Raw genomic sequence first — 23,883 nt, 5'->3', positions numbered from 1 at the left:
CCAGAGTGTCAATGAAAGAAGGCCAGGCTGAGGCCGGGGAGAGAGTCAGGAAGTTGCTCAGAGGCCTTTTCCACTACAGGAACTTAGCGACCCCTAACTGAACTTGTACCCGTTGTCCCTGGTTCCAGGAGCTACATTTTGGCATCCCTCAGGAGGTTGTACTAAATCAAGTTCTGGACACTCGCATGGAAGGTGGGGGGTGCTCACAGGGCTGTTGTCTGTGATTGTGTGTCATCACAGCTCAACTACAATAAACACAACACAGCAGTAACCACCATTCCACTTCTGTGTGTACATCGATGAGGAATTTTAAATGACAGAATAATAATGTGTTGGAAATGGAAAGAAAATGAATCACATCACTTTTTCAGTTGTAACCTTATCACCAAATTTTGGTCAGATTTTAGTTGTCGTTTCCAACATACACATAATTTCATGTTATAACACATTTTAAATGCAAAGACCCTAACATTTATTTTTTAGTAAATGTAATAGTTATAATGGGAACCTATTTATTCACAAAGAGATTACCAATTTTTCTATTTTCCTTCATTATTTTACATATTTTACAAAACTCTCTAAAATTGAATCAGTTTATTATTATCATTATTATTATTATTACAGCTATGTTGTAACATTTAGAGCTTAATCTGCTTTTACTTTATGTTAATGTATTATTTTATTGACTGTATTTTTTTCCTCTTCTTGTCATTTCCCTTGTCCTTTCTATTTGTCTTTAACAAGACCTCATTGTAATTTCAATTTACGATGTCTAATTTTTGGCTTTGTATTTGATAGTGATGAAATGGAATTTGTTTTGATCAAGAAAGAAAATAAAAAGAGACATACATCCAATCCTTCCCAATTTGTAAAAAATAGTAGAAAAGCAACACAGAACCAACCACCTTAACCCTTCAAGTTCCAATAGGTCTAGAGTATGGGAAGCTCCAGGTTACAGGTCATTAAGTTCCTGTGGTGGAAAAGCAGCTTCAACCTATTCTCTGAAGATCTACAATTGTTACAAGAGTGAATTTTAAATCTGGAGATCTCTAACGGGACAAAGTTTATAGTGTGGTCCTCACGTCTATGTTATTCCTTTATCCTTATTTTTATATAGAAATCAATGACATATCTAAATACTACCAGTTGACATATCATGAGCGCATGACTAGCATCTAACAAAAAGAGAATTCCATGAGAACATCTCTCCACACAGGTTATGAGTCAGCTAAGCTGACAAAAATACAGCAATGAGGCAGACAAAAGGGCATTTGGGAATTTTATTTGGAGCCATAAAGTGGCTATAATCAATAATAATATATCAGTTGTTGATGTGTAATGTGAGAAGAGTCACTCATAGAGAGTGACTCTGCAGTTACCCTCAGCTTTACAGAGTTTTGTAACGAGTTTCAGTTCACTGCTTTGCTGTTCACTCTCATAGCGTCATTTTCAGCCACAGCAGGCAGCTGAGAAAAAGCTCAAGAGAGCTAAAGAGCCACATATTTCCCCTGAGGAGTTTGTTGAGAGCAAAAACTGAGCTGAAAGAAAGTAATTTTTGGACTTAAATTCACCAGTTGGACAGAAACACGACTCCAAATGAATGATAATGTTGTTACGTAACTGCTGGATGTGGAAATAACTGTTTGCTAACAAGTTCAACATATCAACTTCACATCTACATACTGTTCATATTCTGACCTCTCACTCTATGACCCAGTCCAAGTATCTCTTCATAATTAGTCTCTATACCAAATGTTGAACCACAAATGTATTTGGCATTCATAAATACCTTTTCAGTCATTAATAAATGGGTGATCAATCCTTCATTAGTCTCTAAGAGAGCAGTGAGAGTGTATTCTTTAGGTTTGTTTTTGGATAAATTTTTTTTACCATCACTCTATAGTCTCATGTTACCTGAAACAGGATGACATAACATAAGCAGTAAACTGAGTCCTTCATGGCTACATTAGATGAGAGTGAGTTCCCCTGTTCAGCTTCCTCCAATACTGTGAGTGAAAAAGTGTCAGAAGGTGAAAATGAGTCTGACCTGTTGCCCACTAAGGCAGAGCTGAGTTTAAGAGATGTTGATGTATGTTCAGCAAAATCACCTGTTCTTAGCTCTGTGTTTGTGCTCTGCCATAGCCACCAAGGGAAACCAACAACTCACTGTTGTTTTACTAGAAAAGGGTGTTCTGATGAGAAAGTGGAAACCTGATTCCAGTGAAATGAATAAAATCAGGTGGTAGTGCTAAAAGAACACCAACCACAAGTACTCAGATTTGCACATGACTCCAGCTTACCTCGGTGTTAAAAAAAACCTACCACTGTGTGTTGCATAATTTCTTTTGGCCCGGATTAAAAACAGATGCTGATACTGCTGATACTGCAGCTCCTGTCACACATGTCAAGTTGTGGTGAAGCCCAATCAAACTGTCGGCCCCCCTGCATCCCATCACGGTGCTTGGGGAGCCATTTGAGACAGTTATCAGACTGAATGGGCCCTTTGCCAAAAACTAAATCTGGACATCAATATATCCTGACAGTGATGTGCGCTGCTACGCAGTATCCTGAGGCCATCTCATTACCCCCAGTGTTTCCCCTGTTTTCATTATGCAGTGTCAGTGCACCGCTGCAGAATCATGAGCACTGCTGCTAAAATTTCACACAATCATTAATATCAATGGGCAATGAATGATTTTCACTCACACACTGTGCGAACACAGTAACACCGTACGTTATCATGGAATTGTTTTGAGTCATTGACTAGTGCATCAAATCCAGGACATCTAAGGACATCTACGTGAGAGGTACTGTTATAAGAGTAGCATAGCTCCTTTAGGGCAGTGCATAATGTGTGTGCATAGTGAATGTGTGGTTGAGTGAGTAGAGTGAGTGGTGGAAAAGTCAGGGTGAATGTGAGTGGAGCAGAGGAAAAGGCTAGCAGTAAGTTGTCAGTCTGGCAGTAAATGTATAGTACAGACTACAGTGTGTCAGTTAATAACTGCTGCAGCTTCTCAGGACCAGCTATTCTCCGTTTAGTGTCACTCTAAGCTGCTCATGAACAGAGAATGGAGAAATGTCTGGGTGCTGAGTCTCTCCCATCTCCCGCCAGCCCAAAACAGTCAACCTGGAGGAAACACTTTAAAAGCCAAACCCGTTGTGAAAGTCCTCACCAAGTTCTTCTCAATTTTTCATTTACCCACAACTATTAAACCGACTACGGCACAAATTACCTGTCAAAGGTATTTTTCACAGGTTATGACAGAACTAAAAATTAACCACAAAAACATATTCTTTAACATCCAGAGTCCCAAGGTACACCGGACAGGTACCATCAGATGCTAAAATCTATGCAACGAAAATTCTGACTTGAGTCCGACAGAGAGTGGGATGAGGATCTCCCCCTTTTGCTATTTGTTATGATAGAAACCACCCAGGGATCCTTAGGTTTCAGTCTTTGTGATCTTGTGTTCAGACATACAGTGTGTGTTCCCCTCCCGCTCCTCAAGGAAAAACGGTTGTCTGAGTCACACATAATATGCTTATGTTAGTGCTTTCTGGGAGCGTCTCCATCATGCGTGTCAGTTGGCCCACGAAATGTATCGTCATTATGACAAAAAAGTCTGTGCTAAGAGCTTTCCAACCAGGTGAAAAAGTTCTGGTACTGCTTCCCCTACCAGGATCCAGCCCAGTTCTCAGGTCCATACGTAGTGGAACAAAAAATCAGTGATACAGATTATGTTTGCACACTAGATCTGAAAAGAAAATCCAGAGTATGTCAATCTGCTCAAATGTTACTTTTCCAGAGGGTGGGCCCCTCAGCCACCCCTGCTGAGCTGATGGTATCCGTGTGTGCCGCTCCTCCTCAATATCATCCCTCTACTGAAGGGTTGACAGAAAAAAGTGCTTCATTGTCAGTTGCTTGCATGAGAAATTCAGAGGTACTGATTCATTTGGAGTTTTTCTTGTCTCATCTGTTTGATTCCATTCCAGAGCCTCATGCATAACGTCCTAGCTGGGATGAAAAATTGTGAAGCATATTTTGATGATGTGGTTGTCTACTTGTCTACTTGTCTATTGTCTAAAAACACTGTCCCTTATTTTCAGCCATCTCTGCGAGGCCTGTCTTACCCTAAACCTGTTTGAATTTGGCAAAGGGTGCTGTAACGCATAGGTGGGACAAGGGCAGGTTCAATTTCCAAGTCCCACAGTCAAAAAGGGCATTATGCTGTGTCCTTGGCTGTTATCAGGGATTTTATAGGATTTTTTTTGATGTGGTGGCTCCTCTCACATGTCTTGTTAGTCCGTCAAATAGCTTTGATTGGTCCCCTGCTTGCCAGGCTATTTTGAATCAGCGAAGGCTTTGCTGTGTAGTGCGCCCACCCCTGCATCCTGTCACACTTTGCATGCCCCTTCAAATTAGAGGTAGATGCCAGTGTGTGTGGTGCAGGTGCTGTTCTTCTGCAGGAAGACGAGCAGGCAATTAATCATCCCATCTGCTGGTTCTACAAAAAGTTGAACAAATATCAGCTAAACTACATTACCATCAAAAAGGAAGCACTCGATCTAATGCTCACCCTAAAGAATTTAAAAGAAAGTGTTTACTGGGCCCAGTTCACAACCTGTCCAAGTCTTCTACTGACAAAAAACCTTTAGAGGTTCTCTCTCAGTTGCATTTATGCGCTTGTTCCTCCTTCCGCAAGATTTTAACCTGCAGATTTATTATAAGCAAGGTACAGAAAATCTCATGATGATGCTTTGTCCAGACCTACCAGACTTCACTTGAATTAAACATGATAGGGGAATGTGTGATTCTTGGGAAGGCGGGTGTCACGACCGTGGTTGTAATTTTCATTAATGTGTGTTATTCCATCAGCGTGGATGTGTATATGATGTGTGTCAGGTGTGGGTGTGTGTGTGTGTGCATATATGTAAATAGGTGTGCACTGGGACAAGGAGGCAATTGGTGCACCAGCTTCCAGCTCTGGCAGGTGATTGGCTGCTTTGAGAGGAAGCCAAATAAGGAACCAAGATGGCGTTTCCACTGTGCAGGGGCCTCTCCCATTTCCCTCCTCTCCCGACCAGCCATACTGCCTCACTCTGATGATGTAGTTAAACCCAGCTAAGGTTCTGTTCCTCTGTTTTGGAGTTAATAGGGGTGGGCTGCCAGGTTTGGTTAACCTTGAGATAAATTGTTGTAATCTAGTTTCTTTGATTTTGCTGGGTTATATTGGTTACCTTCTCAGTGAGATTTGTTTTTGTTTGTTATGTTTGTTGGCCTTTGTCCACCCTGAAACTAAATCCTGCTCCCTGTGCATTTAACATTGTAAACAAACCCACCTTCATTACATTCAGTTATTTGTCTCTGTGGCTGCTTGGGACTCAGGGAAGATGGGGCTCTTTCACGGTGTGTCTTGGACACTCCTAGATGGGGCATAACAGCCCTGATGATTTCAATGAAATGAAGAATGCAAATGTTGCATTCTTCACATTCATTGAATGGTGGGTTTCATATAATTGTGAAAACCATCAATCAACACTGCTAGCATTGCTGTATGATAAAAACAACATGCACTCTTTTTGTATCAAACTGCTCAATCGATACAGTCTTGTAGGTTGATAAATACAGGGATAATGGTGCATATTTTCAGACAGTCTCTCCGTGTAGACATGCATAGTGTTGCTCACCTAGAAAGTGACAGAAATAGTTATGAAAAAGGAGACCTAGAGAGAGAAGATAAAATCCTGGCTCCTTCCTCACCTTCACACAGCTGAAGTTACAGAAATGGCTCTGCACAGCAGCCACTCCTTTATCTGCCGACAGAGAGATGCGGCGGGGGGGGGGGGGGGGGGGGGGGGGGGGGGGGGGGGGGGGGGGGGTGTTCTGAAGCTATTCGACCATCCAACAATCACGTCTGAATGAGTATACCAGCCCCTTAAGCATCCAGCCTCTGAGTGGGTGTTTCCCATTCGGCTGACTGGCAACTGAGAGCCAGTGTTGCTGGGAGATAAACTTCAGCTTCTGTGGTGCACCACAGACTGCAGAACTTCATATTGTATAGCCTACCAATTTTAATCTAAGGTGAATTTGTGCTTCTTCAAAAAGTCCACAAAGTATCAACCATTATTGATTTAAGCTGTCTGTTCCTTTACAACATTCAACAGTTAAAACAGTTCTACTGAAGCTGTAATTCCAATTCTATAATAACAACTGTATGTACTGCACATCTTTACACATCATAAATAAACCCACCTTCATTATATTCAGTCTCTGTGGCTGCTTAGGACTTAGGGATGATGTGGCTCTTTCATGTCTTGGCTCTGTAACTGACATGATTCTCTCATACATGAATAGAGAGAATAAATACACTAATAAAAATCAATTGTAAAAATATGCCTAATCTTATTTAAACACACAGTTCATTAGTCTCAGTCACCCTCCATCATGTACTCCTCTTGCTCTCCCCACCTCTCTTCTCTCTCCCTATCTCTGACTGGCTCCTTGTTTAATTTAAGAAAAACTAGGGCTGCAAGTAATGATTATTTTCATTATTGATTCATCTGCTGTTTATTTTCTCAATTCATCTATAAAATGTCAGCAAACTATGAAAAATTGCCATCACAATATCCTAGAGCACAAAGGCAACATCATTAAACTTCTTGTATTGTCCAGCCAACAGTCAAAAGACCCAAAACATTCTATTTAATATACCGTAAGACCAAGTAAGGCAGCAAATTCTTACATTTGAGAACCATCAAATGTTTGGCAATTTGACTGAAGAAAAACATGTCAGTATGCCACCTCATGTCCTCTTGACTGAGTCTAAAAAGAAAAAAAAAAAAACAAACTACTGAAAAAGGCTTCCACCACCGCAGAGACTCCAGCTCCAGTGCTACCAGCTTGGCCAAGTTGGAGCCAGTCTGTTCCAGCCTGGGTCAGCTGGTGTTGGGAATCGGCAGATAAAATCATGTAGTGTGTCACATGTAAAGATTCTAATCTCAAGTCTTCAGATCAAGTCACTGCCAGTCGCTCTCATAAAGATGTTTTTACCAAGCGGCAACCTCCAGGGCTGTAAAATGAAGCCTATGCGGAAGTGCCAAAAACTGCAGTTCCTTGAATGGCCACTTGAGGCTCCAAAAGCGAGTCAATCCCCATAGACCCCCATGTTAAAATGCCCAACTTTACAGCAGAAATAAACATGTTTACAGCCTGGTACAAAAAATGGTTTTGGTCTCTGTAGCTAATTTCCTCTTTCATGACAACTGTACATGGGGTGAATTTTTTTATAACCCACTTGTTTAAATTTTATTAAGTCGTAAAGTTATGCATAATGAAGGACATGGCTGCTTTGAGTGACAGGTCCGCCAGCCGCTAGGTGGCTTGTTTCAGCCACTCAGCCCGCCTCTTTGCCCATTTTTGATTGGCTGGGAGTTAGGCAGCGTCACACACTGCCAAGATGGCGATGGCCGGAGTGGCTCACTTTGAGCTTCAAAACCGCTCTTCAGAAACCAACGGGTGACGTCACGGTGACTACGTCCATATTTTTATACAGTCTATGGCTTTTACACGTTTGATAATTGTGACTGGCATTAGCGGCTGATGACGTCACTTGTGTGTCACCCGAGGGAGACATTAACATTCCCTCCCCTACAACTCCCTCTGCAGGCTCTACAGTTCACATTACCCACACCATCCAGGATCTTACTCAAGCAAACAGTACAGGCGTCGGTACATAAACAATCTAGTGTTTAGTGACGTTATTTTCTAGCCCCATATGTTCTCACAAGATAGCAGTTGAGCAGTGACCAAGAAATGCTAATGCTAGTGGATAGTGAACAATAAGTTGCAATCCCTTAATTAAACTTACATTACTTTTATTATCTTCATCATACTTTTGTTTTTCTATATTAGAAGGTCAACATTTTAATTTGGACCTCCTGAACATTCAGCACTGATCAGCAGCTTGTCCTGCCAGTCTTCAGCCTGTAACATTTCCTAACATTAGTTAATGTTACGTTAGCTCAGCAGTCAGTGTTAAGTGTTTAAGGTGATGAACCAGCAGTTTTTCATTAATACTGTAAGTGGAAAATTATAGTAATCATCACTGAATATAATAACACTCCTGAATGTAATGATTATTATCTTTGAGAATAATAAATACATCTGTTTCCCAGTAATGTAGCTATTATCCTACTATCCATTACCCTGCTTAGCGCTATGTGGGCTAATTGGTCTAGTTTCCTAGATACAGATGAACTTTGAAGGACCAAGTAAACTAATGATAAAATATATCAGTCAGTGGAACTTAACCTTATTTTTTAATCTAAATTATGTTACAATTTCCTAAAAGGTCACATATATTTTAGGTTTTTGAAAACATTAGCTTTGTGTCTCCTATAATAGACCAATTCTTAAATCATTTTAATCTTTTTGTAGAACTCTGGATGTAAGATGTACAGTTTTAGCATCTTGTTGTTAAATGACCCTTGGATGGATCAGTGATCCCCTAGAAATGTGGATATGGGGCCATTTGACACCCAAAGCAAAAGGAGGAATACTTCAAGCTACTTAACTTTTTAAGTATTTTTTTATTGTCAAAAACATGAGTCTGTCTTTGATATTGATTATGAGAGATATATTGAGAAGCTTTCCCCTGATCCCTCCATGATTGCGGAGGTTATATTACGTGCCACAGCACACTAATTCCCTTTTCAGGTTTTAATTGTACCCTATCCTACAGGATTACACAGATCTAGATTAGGACCTAATTATACTCCCAGCTGGAGTGATAATTGAAGTGAGAATATAGAGCAGATCGGAGAGGATCTGCTGGGGGATCAGAGGACATTCAGCTCTGTACTACTATTATTTCCAGTATGCCAATTCACACAGCTACCCAGCATACTTCACCTTGACAAGGACAGCGCTTTCAGATACGTCATCAACTACTGCATCATCTCAATAAAATCTATTCTATACTAATAACTACTGCTTCAAGTAAAACAGTACAGATATCTGTGCAAGCTGCCACTATTCAGTTGACATTACTTCTATGAAGGCTTTAATTATGAACAGCTAGCATTTATAGCACCCATTTAAAGATCCACAGTGGAAAATTTTGTATATATATTTGATAAGGTGTAATAACTTCACTATCGATCTACCTCAACACATTTTGTACATATTATATGAACTTATATAGATGGATCAGTGTGACTATGAGCAGATCTCCTGTCCTGTATATGTACAAGAATTTGCACATATAGTTTTTCTTAATTTTCTTTATACATTCGGTTTAAACACACTGATATTGATTCATGTTTTTAATTTATTTCATCCTGATCATTTCTCTTTTAGTCTCTTTCCATATGCTCATACCCTCAAGGCTCTAATTTATCTACACACATCTTTCCGAGCTTTGCATATTTCAGATAAAGTGATGGATTATGTGCTGCTATATGAAAAAAATCCCAAGCCTTTCATGCTCATAAAATCCTTTCTCTACTTATTGATTTATCTCAATAATGTCTTTTTAAGTCCCATATTGACACTTATAATATAAGGAAAATACAAGGTTTTCTTCTTTCATCTAAGAATAAGTGTTCAAATCAGTGGTTGTATATGTTTACATGTATTCATTTCTAAATTTGTATTATGATTATTTTATTTGGCAATCAAAACATGATTTTGCTGCTGCAGCAGCAGTTTGTGAAGATAATACAACACCTACCACTCTGCTTGCATGATTAAAACAGGGCCCCAGTGATAAATGACACTGTTAAGTTGCTACATCTCTCCAAGGTTATCATGTCCAGCTTCTATAGGATCTATTGGCTGTATATGTAAAGTATAGAAAGTATACCAAACAAACCTTCTACTGTCCTCAAACACATCAAAGCCATCATTCATGTATGAAGTTTCTCTCTAAAACATCTCTCAAATACACAAATTCTGATGTGACAGGTGTTCAATTGGGAATGAATGACAGATCAAATTTGTGACTTAACATAGGTCCATTTAGCAGGAATACTGACAGGTCATATTTTCTGACACCTCATACATGCAACCAAAATAGTCAATTACAGGAGGATGGTGTGTGAACAGTTCCAACACAGGTGGCTTATTGGCAGAGAACCTGGTCACGTATAAGTCATTATTACTGCATCAAATAGCGCTGACCTCATTCATTTTACTACCAAATCTACCTGTGGTCTACCACAGTGTTTTTCAAAGGGCAGTTATCTTATGTGCCGATTATATATTTGGTTTTAGACTGAAATGGAATTTCAGCTGCTCTGTGATTGGTTTGCTTGAAAGGATTTGGCTGGTAATTTCCTGTATTTTCCTTACAATAAGAAATGTTTAGAGCCAAACCAATAATGAACTGATGTGCAGTGGTGTCTGCTTTACAGGAAATTCTCCTAGAGAGGGATGAAAACATGATTGCTGTTTTTACTCTTTCAAGCTGTTTCTAAAAGAACTACTGTAAACACGCTCAACGGGGACAAGGAACATGTCACCCAGCTGTGTGACTCATTGACGTGTTTTTAATAGTTTTTGGACAACAACAGAGGTCTGCGGCACAGAGGAATCAGATATATCAGGCTTTGGATACACACACAATACTTGTAAGTAGGATGAGTTAAATGTTGTTTTGGTTCTGCATCAGCTTATCCTTTAAGCAACAGGATGCCGGCAAAAGTGCAAGATTCCTTCAATAAAGTAACATGTCAAGAATACTAAGGTGTATGTAATTAAGATCATTATTCCTGTCAGTGTTGTTAAAAAATAGACTGATCAACAAGATTTCAACCCACGAGACAAGTAGAGTCTGGCTGATCCTGATATTGATATTTGAAAACTCAGATAGTGATATATTTTAATGTCATTTTTCTTTCAAGGATCTCTTAAATTTGGTTAGTAAAGGAAATTTACTGAGCATTGCAGTTAAGCTAAAGGACAATGTACACCATCAAATGATCTACATTTGACTATATTAACAAGCTACTAAATATCTCTGATGTACATGTTGATATTATGATATTATTATCTAAAATGGCATATTCTGTGATAAGAGAATTTAATGTTTTTTATCTCTGAAACATGTGTCCAGTTTGTTTCATGATCAACAGTTGAGAGTCATATTGGTTTTAATAACATGTAGAAAATGGTTGTACAACTTTGTTTTCATCTTCATCTTCATATAAAAGATGAAGCATTAACTGGCACTGAAGACCAAAAACAGCATGTCCAATACTACTCAATTCTTCAGAGACTTTCCAATTTTTCCTGCTTTACATTCTTTTGACATTTATGAGGTCAAACATCACCGTTTCTCATGGATCGTTGAATCGGATTTGGCTGTTCGATATGAAGTTTTGACTATTCTTTCCTTTTTTTTCATATAGTCTATGTGGCAATCAGTAAATCTATTGGCATGAGTTTCAGTGATAATTTCAACCACATTAACATAGTAAAATGCAACAGAGTCCTGGGAACATATACTTGAGCATTTAAAAACAATAAAAGACAGCTGCATACAAGGCAAGATTTGAATTGCAGACTGTTTGAATTCCCGACATATTATGTCGGGCTACCATATGGATTTGTCGGAATAAGGGGACTTATTATGCTTTTCTTTATTTTCAGTCATATATGTAATGTCACAGTGTTGGATGGTCATGTTAAAAGTGGCCGACGTGTCAAATAATGGAGTAAACGTATGTAGAAGTAATTCCTGTGAGCAAAAAGCGCCAGCTTCAGACTGCTCTGAACATTCAGTCCTTTCCAACATTTTTTTCTATTTTCAGCCTGAGTCGACATCGGGTCGTGACGGATCTCTTTATATGGTCATCTGCTTTACATTATAGCATTTTTAACAAAGCTCCACTATTTCAGTGAGGAACACTTTCACTTCCTGTAACTTCTTCACAATAAAAGTCTCCTGTTATTTAGTCATTTAAAAGCTTTTAATTTGAAGCAGTAAAGCAGGAAATGTTGGGTTTGCATCAACAGTAACTTAACAGGACTCTGATATGGCTGCCCCTCAGCGGGCCTCTGGAAAACTGGCCAATCAGAACAGAGTGGGCTAGTTGGGAGGGGGGCCTTAAAGAGACAGGAGCTAAGACTGCCTGTTAGAGACAGAGGCTGAACTGAGGGGCTGCATAAAGGGCCAGTATAAGATAAATAGGGAGTTTTTTGAACTGTGAATCATGCAAAACTACTCTAGTGGAGTCCAGATATAAAAATTTAGAATTGGAAATGAGCATAATAGGTCCTCTTTAGGTCAGGCTCTTATAGCCTATTTTTTAAAATTTTACTTTAAACATTAAAACAATGCATAAATGAATAAACAAATGAAAGTGTTTAAAATAAATTCACAGCATTACCCACTATGAAATGACAGACATCTCGTCTTCAACAGGATAGACCTGCTAGACAACTGCTCGACTAGCATCTCAGTCAACTGAGGGGTCTCCAACACAATTCAACTCATCCACTTTCAAGGGGAAGCCCTAAGTTTATAAGCAAACATGGCTGGTGTTATTATGGTTTGTAAAGAGTGTCCATTGGCTTACCCATAGATGCAGGAGATGTCAATGACCACATCGATCATGTCACAACAAAGTTCGTATGTCTGCATGTCCACCGGACTGCTGTCTGTGGCGATGTAAATCTTACTGACCACATCGAACAGGAAGGCCTTCTCGATACCTGAGTTCTGATAATAGAGGCAGAGACAAAGAAGAACTTGAAGTTAGTACACATGAGATCTGGTGGCCACTACTACATGCAGGGAGAATTCTGAATATTGTTTGTATCCCAGTTAACTGACTGTTAAAAATGGCTGGGCCCCACAATCTTTTTTTGATCAATGTTTCATAAGGTGGCTGCACAAAGAACATAAAGCTTCATAAATAGATAACTGCCTGGAACAGCTCCACATAGTCGCCATGTTCATTCCTGTACGTATTTATGCATACATCAGTGCAAAATACTGTAGCAGACCCAGGTCAGACCTGCGTCTTATGTGAATGGCGCATCACTTTACCTGTGTCATTTAAAAATGGCATTTTACAACATTCAAATGATAAACATTACCTACTCAGAAATATACACCAACGATAATAACCTAAATAACCCATAATGGCATATTAGGTGCAATCCATTCCTAAGCTGAAGTTCCTGCCACCCTAACAGTCCCTGCTCCTGAGACAGTATGTGCCTGTGGTCCAGGAACTATTAGGGTGGAATTGTTTTGGTAGATGTGTCGACAGGTTGAAAGCAAGCCGAAGTCTGGTCAGCTGTAGCTTTAGCCAGTGTGCAGAGCCAATTTGATTTCCAGTTACTCTTGTGAGAAGTGATGATAAATAAAGTAACTAAAAATCTATTATCTACTACAAATCTGCAGATTCCCATAGAAACACAATGTGTAATTCAGTTCAGCCCCAGGTGAGCTACTGACAGAGAAACTCCATTCAGCTTTTAAAGGAAAGGGCAGCGAAACACAGTGAGAATACATTTAAATAGTTGTCTCCTGTTTTTTAATTGTTCATATTGTTTACTCCTGATATTACAGTGTACTTTAGCTTAGCTGTATTTAGTGTAAATTTGCTTTGCTGAGGTAATGTCATTCAAATTTATTCCATGGAAGTGAACAAGGGAGAAAATCCTAAATACCAGCCTCTCTCAAGGGACAGTCTGTTCTGCTGTTTAATCCCTACATCGAACAATGAGAACAAATTAAAAATAATATCTGATCTGAAAATGTCAGAAAAGTAACTTCTGATAATTAGCCAAGCATTTACCAGATCATTAGATTAAACTTATTGTGTGTTATATTACTGAAGAAACCTCAAAAATAGTCCTCAAAACAAACACTGTCTGTGTACATAGAGAGTAGACCTCACGTTAAGATTATCTTGTCAAACTCTAAGGATGACATTTTGAATTAATATATGGAAGCAAAATGAAGATGTTACTGTAGATGTCAGAGACAACATGGATGTAGTAATAACATTTTTTTTTACATTCAGTAAGCTAGGCTGCTTTGCACACACAAACCACAAAATCAATCAATCAAAGCTTATGATATAAGACAGTGGTCTCTAACCCAGGGTGCTAAAAAGGTAAAAGGCCACCCAACATTTACCAGGCTGTGAGGAAACAATATGATATATGATGAGCAAAAAACAAAATATACTTATGTACTACTACATTGCTGCAGTAATTATGCTGAACTTGGTCACTATCTTACAGCACTCAGCACTACATAAGGACACTACCTGAGTATCTTCACACAGAATGACATAATTACACAAATAAGTGTCACTCTAACCTCTCATTGTTTATATAGATACAGTATGGAGACAGGTGACTGATAGATAAGTTACTTTACGTGATGCTCAGATAAAGAATTAATTAAGTAAAGAGGACATAGAGTAAAATACTACAGTGGAAATCACTTCTAGTGATCACGGTTACAGTGATAAACTGCTTATATCAAAAAGCTCGGGACAGAATCACTTAAATGATGTTTAAATAATTTGCTTACAGTAATCAAGTAGTTCACTTGAACTACAGGGTTCATTTTGGGTCTTTTCATACATGAAAACATATGGGAAAAAAATTAAAACTACGGTAATTCAGTTTTACTCTCATGATACACGCTGCAAGTGGCTGCAGCACCATTATCAGGGTTATCTCTGCAGGGTTGTGTGGAGGTGTGTGGTGTGTGTGTGTGTGTGTGTGTTTATTTGTAACTGCTATGAAGCAATCAGAAAAAAATGTTTTCTTCCACTCATCCACCGGCTTTCTCGCTACCACTGCTTGCTCTCCTCATCCAGTCTCTAGCTCGGTCCACCACTGCTTCTCTCTCTCTCTCTCTCTTCCTTTTCTCATCTTTTTTAAAATGAGTCGGGAAGACATCAGCAAAGCCTAACTTTACTTTAAAGTTATCAAATGAAGAGAAATGTCATCCCCTCTTTCAAGTAATGTTTTTGTCTTCCCTCATGGCAGGGTTGTACATCTCTAATCAGTCAGATCTCCAGCTGTGGTTGGCCACCACAGAGTTACAGTTTACATTTCTGAATAAGTTGAGTCTGGTTCAACTTTCTCGCTGCGGGCTGCTGCAGCCCCTACCCCCGCAGCCTAAACGCACAACTCATCTGCTTCAGGCTGGCTACCTGAGGCTGGTGCTGCATGCACACTGAAATCATGACGGGAAAAAGAAAGTAATTTTCTCTTAGAGAAAAAAGTAGTCTCCTTGACGCTTATGACAAACTGCCAAAAATGAGCCAATGAGATGCAGCAGCGAAAAACAAGCATTTCAAACAGCTGTTCTGTATTTTGAAGCAGTCAATAAAATTTAAATGATTCCAAATTAGCATTTCAATTGTTGCACTTTTTTAACAATGTCAGAATAACAGAAAATTTACATGGTTGGTTAAATCAATTAAAACTTGAAAATTGCATTTTCCTGCAAAAGCTGATGGCTGAAATAAATCGCAGAGCATTGCTGAAAATGCAGAAGTCTGAAATTAATTTTGTTTAAAAAGCTAAAAGCTCAAATGTATTGCACTGCACTGCAGAAAAATCTGAAAGCTGAAAAATGTAAAATTGGCAGAATTGGAAGCTGAACTGCATTACCTAAAAAGCTGAGTTGAATTACTAGAAAAGCTAGAAAAGCTGGAAGCTACACTTTAATAATGTCAAAGCTGGAGGTTGAAATAAACTGCCTCAAAAGGCTGAAACAAGAAATACTTTGTATTAATATCACACAGATTAATTGAATTGCTAAACACTTAGAAGGCATCAGCCTAAAGAGCTAAGAGTTGCAAAGCATTGCTGGAAATGCAGAATTGTGAAATGCATTGCTAGAAGTGGAAGCTGAACGGCATTATCTAAGGAAGCTATGAGCTGAAATACTAAAAAACCTAGAAGATAAATTGTAATAGTATAAAAAATTGTAAGAAATTGTTGAAAAAAGCTTAATATTATAAAAGTATAATAGGTACAAAAAGGTTGAATAGAAGCATAAATATCCTTAACGAACAAGTTTATAATTTGAATAGTTTCTGCAGCTTAGTGTATGCAGTCGACCGAAAAACAGACATTTAAAATGAATTACTTATTTTGAAATTCCAGCCTTGTCCAGTAAGCTCCTATTATGATCTGGGAGCTTTTATTTTGAAAAATAAGCCTCATCCTGAGCTTCCTGTTAAGATACAGTGACTCTATGGGGCTTTTATTTTGAAAAGCAGCCTCATTCTGAGTTCCCTTTTAAGATACAGTTACCATCTGAGGCTTTTATTTTGAAAAAAATGGGTCCATTCCTAATTTCCAGGTTACCATTCAGTGACAGTTGTAAACTTTTATTTTGAAAAGTTTGGCTCATCCTGACTTACCTGTTATAATAAACCATCTTGGGCTTTTATTTTGAAAAAACAGCCTCATCCTGAGTTTGACTTAAGATACAAGGATATTTAATTATGTTTATTTTTGATTCTAATAAAATAGTTTTGACTACAAGTTGCGATTCGCTATGCATGTACATTTATGCCTCCACTTCAAAACAAAGTAAGCATGATGATAGAGAAACATGCCTATCTGTCTGTATCAGTCTTGCCCCCACAAGCTCTATATGAATGTGTGTGTGTGCGCTCAGCTGAGAGGTTGTGTCATGCTGAGTAGAGTGGAGAGTCATCTTCAGTGTTTGAAAAATGTTCACAAAATAACTGATGACAAAACACAGTAAGAACTGCATTGATTGCACAGACGGGACATCCTGATTAGATGAGCTACTTTGGAAAACACGGGTGGCAGCAACTTGACAATTGCGCAGTAACTATTAAAAAGTCCACTGAAAGCTTTATTTACATTGTGCTTTTCACAGCAGAGCCATCTCTAAGGTGCATTGCAAACACACACTAAAACAGGCAATGTTGTCAAGGTAACAGGCCTTTGTCATATGAGGAAAATGCGGGCTACACCTCAGCCTCACACACAGGATGATAGTGAGGATGATAATGAAGACAAAGATGACTAGAAGTTGAGTTGATTCAGTGGATTCACATGATTCAAGTCAAATGATACACATTTTGTTATTTTAGAGTTATTTTTGGCATAGCCTTATTTTATAAATAATTTCATTTAAAACCAATAAATAGGCTAGATAAGACATGGGATTAAAAACATGTTCCCCCTTAAAATAACCTTGTTTATTTTTCGTTGAATAGGAGTGCATTTATGTTTCTAGTAAAACAATACATTAACCATCATTGTGGCATGGCTTGATAATCTTACAGTGAAGGTGTAATAAATGATTAAAAAATAAATATGGTTTAATGATTCTTAATTACAAAAGTGTGGTTTTAAATATTAAGAGCTATTTACAGACTGTATGGGCTAAAACGCACAAGAAGCCTAATTCTCCTCTACAATAATTCACTGCATGTTTATAATTGGGTAGTCAAACTCATTAAAATATGTAATTAAGATCATTGTATAGGATGGAATAGTGGCATTAGAATGTACCAGAGGCCACCAAATTTGTGCTTTTACAGACACATTTTTTCATGGCCCCAGATCCCCCCACTATGTTCCGCTGGCTAGCTACTCTATATCCTTGTGGAAAGCCCCGATGAAGAGGAGCGTAGTCATGAAGAGTATGAATCAGCAGATAACAGTTGAAAATGAAAATGAGAATGTTCAATTTTGACAGAATGTTCAAATTTTCAACATTCCTTCCATTGATCTACATTGTAAAAAATTGTTGAAAAAAGCTTAGTATTTTAAAAAAGTACAAAAGGTACAAAGAAGAAAAAGTAATAGCATAATTGTCCTTAAAGAGCTGAACAATGTGATATTCGAATGGTTTCTGTAGCTGAAAGTAGGGCTGGCCGATATGGCAAAAAAAATATGATCACAATGATTTTTTCTATATTGATCAACATTAATATTTATCACAATGTATAATTTGATAATGCTTCCAGCTTGAAGAGTATCCTGATAATGATTGAAGCCTGAATAAACCAGAAGGTTCATTAGTTAAACTTTAAAATTGTTTAACATAAAAAAAATAGAATATCACAATATAAACATTTAACTGTAAACATTTAACTTTGCAAACATGCTTTATCTGCCTAATAAAGCAGATACAAGTTAGCTTGCCTTGTAAGTTAGCTTGCCTTGTATCTTATTAAAATAATTTAAATGAAACTAAAAGCAGTGACCACCATCACAACAAATTCCTCTGGTCATCTCTCAGTTTTTGAGGTAGAAATCTGAGTAAAAAGTGCAAAATTGTAAACCAGCCATTATGCTACGACTTTATTTATACAGTTCGGTCCAAAAGTCTGACTGTATAAATATAAAATCTTCTTAATTTATCTTACTGACTACATTATTTTCTGTGCTTTGCTCACATATCATTAGATTCACTAGTTTTTTTTAATGAAACAAGACTAGTGTTAAAAGGTAACTAGCCTTTCGCTGCTATTCTGTTTACTTAGCTTTGTACTTAGCCTAGCTTAGCAGTTAGCTTTGTGAATCCACAGTCAAGACAGCCGCATTAAAACAATGCGTGATGACCATTCCAAAGTTGCAGGCAGGATGTCTACTGCAGAGAAGTGTCCGTGAGTTAGAGAAGCTTTTTTCTGCTAAAGTTACATTAGACGTGACAGGCACTCTAGCTGTAGCCCTGCTAATGTCAGCGCTAGCGTAACCTTGTCAGCAGATGTCCCTCTTCACTAGCCTGGGTTCGCTGTTAACCCAGGGACAGACTCTGACTGAGGCTATTCTGAGGGTGCTGCAGTATCATCATATTGCTTTCGTGCCCCTCGGTTCCACTCATTTTTTTCCTCTTTTCCAGAGGACATCCACTTTCTTCACTGCTAGCTCAAACAATGCTTTGAGTAGGAAATGGTATGGTGTATTTTGACGTGCAAGCCAAAAACTGCAGACTAACTGGCTGTTGTTGCGTTTATTTCTGCTGTGTGATAGGCTGTTAGATCTATCCATATCGAATAAAAAATGTCTGAGGTTTATCATCATAATTATCGAGATTGTTTTATCGGGCAGCACTAGCTGAAAGTATGCTGAGGTAGTAGTCAAGAAAAAAACGTACAAAAGACTTATTAACCTTAGAAGAACAATTGTTGATTCAGCATTCACACTAACGAATGGTACCAAAACATAACAGTTCATTATTAATGCAGATGAATTACAACTGAATGGCAATAATAGATCCTCTAGATCTTTTATAAGAAGCCACAAGTGATCAGTGACGCAGAGAAACAAGACAGAGGCGTTAATGTACATACTCATAAACCTGAATCTGTCCATTACATGATTGATAGTAGAGATGGTCTGTTGAGTTAAAAATGATTGATAAATAAGGCTCCTGGTGTGCACTGGAACCTTTGAATCTATATGGTGAGCTGCCACCCCTCTGATCTTGGTATGAGCATTATGTTGTCTGGACAGAATTCCACTTTTACAATATCAAGTGTTTCAGGTTCTTTTTTGTAAATGATGCATTTCTTCTGTTTACGAGGCAAGAAACCATGGCACTTTCACATCCAGATCTTGGAGATCGGACAGAAGTGGTGCGTTCATGTTAATTTTTCACAAAGCCTGTGTCATAATTAATTTCACAATAGTGTTTTCAGAGTGACTTACACATTCATGCTCCCTCAAAGAGGGTGACTGCTGACTGTGATTAAGTCAGTGGATATGTGTTCACTTCCACTCTGCCACCGCAGCAATGGTGGCAGTGCTTGAGAATGCAACATATAAATCAGCCATCAGATTTGTCTACACTGTCCTTTGCAATTTTGCCTAAATTCATTATTACATTAAAAATAAATGTCAACAAACTAATGTGATTTAATAATATAAGACAAACTGAATAAATCACTAGATTTTCTTTTTAGCCACAAACCTTCAAGAAGCCCAAGACGACACTTCTAGAGTTTTTCACAGACAACGATGAAAATATGAAATATGCCACATGATGACCTGTGAGGACCCTGTTCTGTGTGGGTGGAATAAGACAGATATTCATCCTTTCTTGGATATCTCCTTTCACAGCAGGCCTTCTCACATCTCTGTGCATGCCTCCTGTACGAGCAGCTTTTCTCAGCTGCTTGAGATACAATCAGAGTAGGGATGGGGTTCGATAGCATTTTATTGAACTCAACTGCAGTATCAAATTCACTTATCAAATCAGACTCCTTTCGAATCCCTTATTGAATCTTATTAGGTTTATCTTTCAACATTTGTGAGTTACTGAAGGCTAAAATAACTACAACCCAAAGATGTAATCTTTTGCTTTCAGAAACACTACAGCAGTCTAATTAATGTTCACCACCTGAACACCAGATGAGCATCATAATATAAAAAATGTTGATTAAATGTTAATCAGTGAATAGAGAAATTTCTCTCTATATATATACATACACACATACAAAGATTCTATTGGTTTACCTGTTTATCTGTAATTAATGTTCTGTGTTCTTCACATCAGGCAGCTCAGCTGTTAGACACACACACCAACACAGATTCCAGGTTTATACAGTGACATAGTTTGGAATAAAGCCACCCTTCTCAGGATGAATCCTGAGCTCCATCAAGTCCAAACCCTATTTCCTCTGTCCTGTCGAGTTTATAATTACAGTTATCACTTTTGCTGTTTAAATGCAGTGTCTCACAATATCTGCTGTATTGACATTCCTGCATTCCTACAAGGTTTCTTCAGTATGAAAGTAATCCAGTGATAGCTGTCTGGACATCCATGGCTACATTACAAACAGGACTTGCTAAAAGCTAATTCAGCAGACTTTTAATGGAGACTGTTTGTCAAAATGTAAACAAACATTAAAATATTTGGTGGTAACACACCAAGTACTGCAAAAATGTGTGAGCAAAGACAGAGAAGAAGAAGACTGCAGCTAGTGAACATGGATGTAAGTAATGTAACATGTTTGTTAGTGGCTGTTAGTTACTCAATGTTATCAATGTGTTGTGATGAGAAACTGAACACTGAATGCAAACAGAAGCTTTGTTTGTTTACAAAAAAAAATTCCACATGGAACCTTTAATTCATTTAGTCAGACATCATTTGGTGGCGTGGGGTGGGAGAGATCAGTTAACTTTTTTTTTTTTTTTTACAAGTTTTGTTGTGTTAATAACATTTCAGTGACTATTATTCACAGTGTAATTAGCACCAAATTCATATTCATTCATCGGCGCGGCTGCTTCACTGTAGCTAGAGACTGTTTCTCTCTGCAACCACAGGCAGTCATGGGGGTCTAAATGAAATCTACACACTACATTATTCATGCTAAACAGTTTGCCATATTTTTTAGGCTGACACTAATCTTTCTGACATACATGCAGTTAGGGGTGAAACTCACGGTTCGGATCGTATCACGGATTTGAGTCACGGATCAGATCATTTTATGGATCAGCCAAAAAAAAAAAAAGGGGGAGGGACAAATAAAACTTTGTTTTCCATATATTCTGTCAAACACTTACAGCAAGGAACTTTAGCCCATGGTCTTACATGAAAACAACATTCAAGATGTCTAATGTTTAAAATATATAAAATACTCAATGCTCAATTGTTAAATTAAACTGCAATATGAGGCCTGATACCTTCCTCTTTTAAACATGGTGGTGAATGAAACAACATTCTGTGTCCACATCATCAAAACTTGATGATAACTTACAAACATGAACACACGTCGTGTCCTGCAGCTTGTTGAACGAGCCACTAAAAAAAACATTCACTGGGGAAAAGTGCACTGCTAACGTCAGTTAGCAGCTATGTAGCTAATCAGCTGCTCAGCTGCAGCACATAAATTACGATGCGTTTCACCACTAAATGCAATGCAAATATTGTAGTAAATATTGTCAAGCTGATGTGACAATGAGGTCTCGAACAGCAATTATTGCACTCATTTTTGCATTATGATGACCACTGACTGAGTTTTTGTGTTTTTAATATCCCTCCAACACTGACAGCAGCCTTTAACTAGATAAATTATTCAGGGGTCTGTATCACAAAGCAAGTTCAACTTAAAGGTGTTTGATAAATCAGCTTCCAAAACAAAGTAGAAATCAGCTGGTTCAGTGATCATTAGTCAGTAATTTAAATGTCAACATCAATGTAACTTTGCTCCAAAGATTTCAATCTCTTTAAATCTGATAAATAAAGAGATTTAAGATTAAATCTGATTTAACCTGATATTTTATTTTTTAATCCAACTTTTATTTTTTAATCCATCTTTTATTTTTTTAATCTGATATCTGCTGTTAGGTCACATGACCTCCTCCATGGTTGAGCTCATGATGTCATCAGTTCCGGATGTCATCAGACATGTGACCTTTGTTAATCTGTCACACATCAAAGGCAAACGGCTCTATGATGCAAGATTCTGGGAGTTTATTAATAAGGCTGAGACCATCTCATCTTATCTCATCTCATCTCACACCTGCACACGAGTATAGTGTTCCAGAGTGACATTCTATCAAAGAACGAAGAACGAAGGCCATCCTTCACGCACAACTACCGTCTACCGCTACAGTCTACGACATCTTAGTGTTTACTACCTCTGGACATTGTTTTTGTTAAAATGATGAACAGAGGAGATAACCCAAGACGTCAGGGCAGATTTGCTGATGCTGCACCACATCAGCATCCTAATCAGCATCCAGATCAGCATCCGAACTGGCAGAGACCACCGGCTGGAAGGCCTCCCTGCCGCGACTGCGGATATCTGCAACATTGCCTCGACATGGCTTACAGGCAGATTGCTGACTGGAACGACTGGTCCCAAACTACAAACTACAGGCTTCATGCCAGCAACAAAGCCATGAGAAGGCTGGAGGAACGTCTGGAGTCCAAGGAGAGGGAACTGACAGAGGTGCTCCAGAAGTGTAGAGAGGACATCTCTGAGAGAGATTCTCTCATCTCCTCCCTCAGAGAAAGTCTCCAAAACAAGACCAGGCAGGCCGACACGACTGAACACTTCTGGAAGGAGGAGTGTATGAAGGTCACAGCCAGATGTGAGGCAGAAAAAGTCATACTGTTAGCTTCTGCCCAGCTGAGAGAGGAGACACTTCTGCACAGCCAGACGACGGAACAGAAACAACACGAAAACCAGGAGAAGACAGAAGAAAGACCACAAGAAAATGAGGGGAAGAAAGAAGAGAAACAAGAAGAAAATGAAGGGAAGACAGAAGAGATACAAGAAGAAAACGAAGGGAAGACAGAAGAGAAACAAGAAGAAAATGAAGGGAAGACAGAAGAGAAACAAGAAGAAAACGAGCGGAAGACAGAAGAGATACAAGAAGAAAACGAGTGGAAGACAGAAGAGAAACAAGAAGAAAACGAGTGGAAGACAGAAGAGAAACAAGAAGAAAATGAAGGGAAGACAGAAGAGAAACAAGAAGAAAACGAGCGGAAGACAGAAGAGATACAAGAAGAAAACGAGTGGAAGACAGAAGAGAAACAAGAAGAAAACGAGTGGAAGACAGAAGAGAGACCACAAGAAAATGAGGACAAGAAACAAAAGAAAGCAAGACAAAAACGGGAGAAGGAGGAAAAGAAACAAAGAGCAAAAGAAGAGAAGAAGAAACAAAAAGAGGAGAAAATGGAAAAAAAGAAAAAAGAAAAGGAGGAGAAAATGGCAGAGAAACAGAGAGAAAACAAGGAGAAGAAAACAGGTTTTTGGGGCTGGTTACGCAGGAAGAAGAGCGACAGCGACAGAAAGGTGGAAGAAGTTGCTTGTTGTTCAGCGCAGGCCGAAAAACAAGCAGAACCCCTTCCTCTCTCCATCCTCCCTCCCTCTCTCCATCCTCCCTCCTCTCCTACATCT

General features: G+C 38.5%; 1 protein-coding gene across 2 annotated transcripts in view; it reads right to left on the bottom strand.

Annotated features, from left to right (window-relative positions):
- Positions 1–23,883, bottom strand: part of rragd (ras-related GTP binding D) — a 90,038-nt gene that overhangs the window by 29,968 nt on the left and 36,187 nt on the right. For both annotated transcript variants that reach the window (XM_044374939.1, XM_044374941.1), the window contains one exon: positions 12,580–12,722. In XM_044374939.1, coding sequence (XP_044230874.1) covers positions 12,580–12,722 — 143 coding nt within the window. The remainder of the gene's footprint in view (positions 1–12,579; positions 12,723–23,883) is intronic.

Source organism: Thunnus albacares, chromosome 15 (genome assembly GCF_914725855.1).
Source record: "Thunnus albacares chromosome 15, fThuAlb1.1, whole genome shotgun sequence".
NCBI classification, from domain to species: domain Eukaryota; kingdom Metazoa; phylum Chordata; class Actinopteri; order Scombriformes; family Scombridae; genus Thunnus; species Thunnus albacares.
Note: the sequence above shows the minus strand (reverse complement) of the source record. Positions and strands in the feature narration are given on the sequence as shown.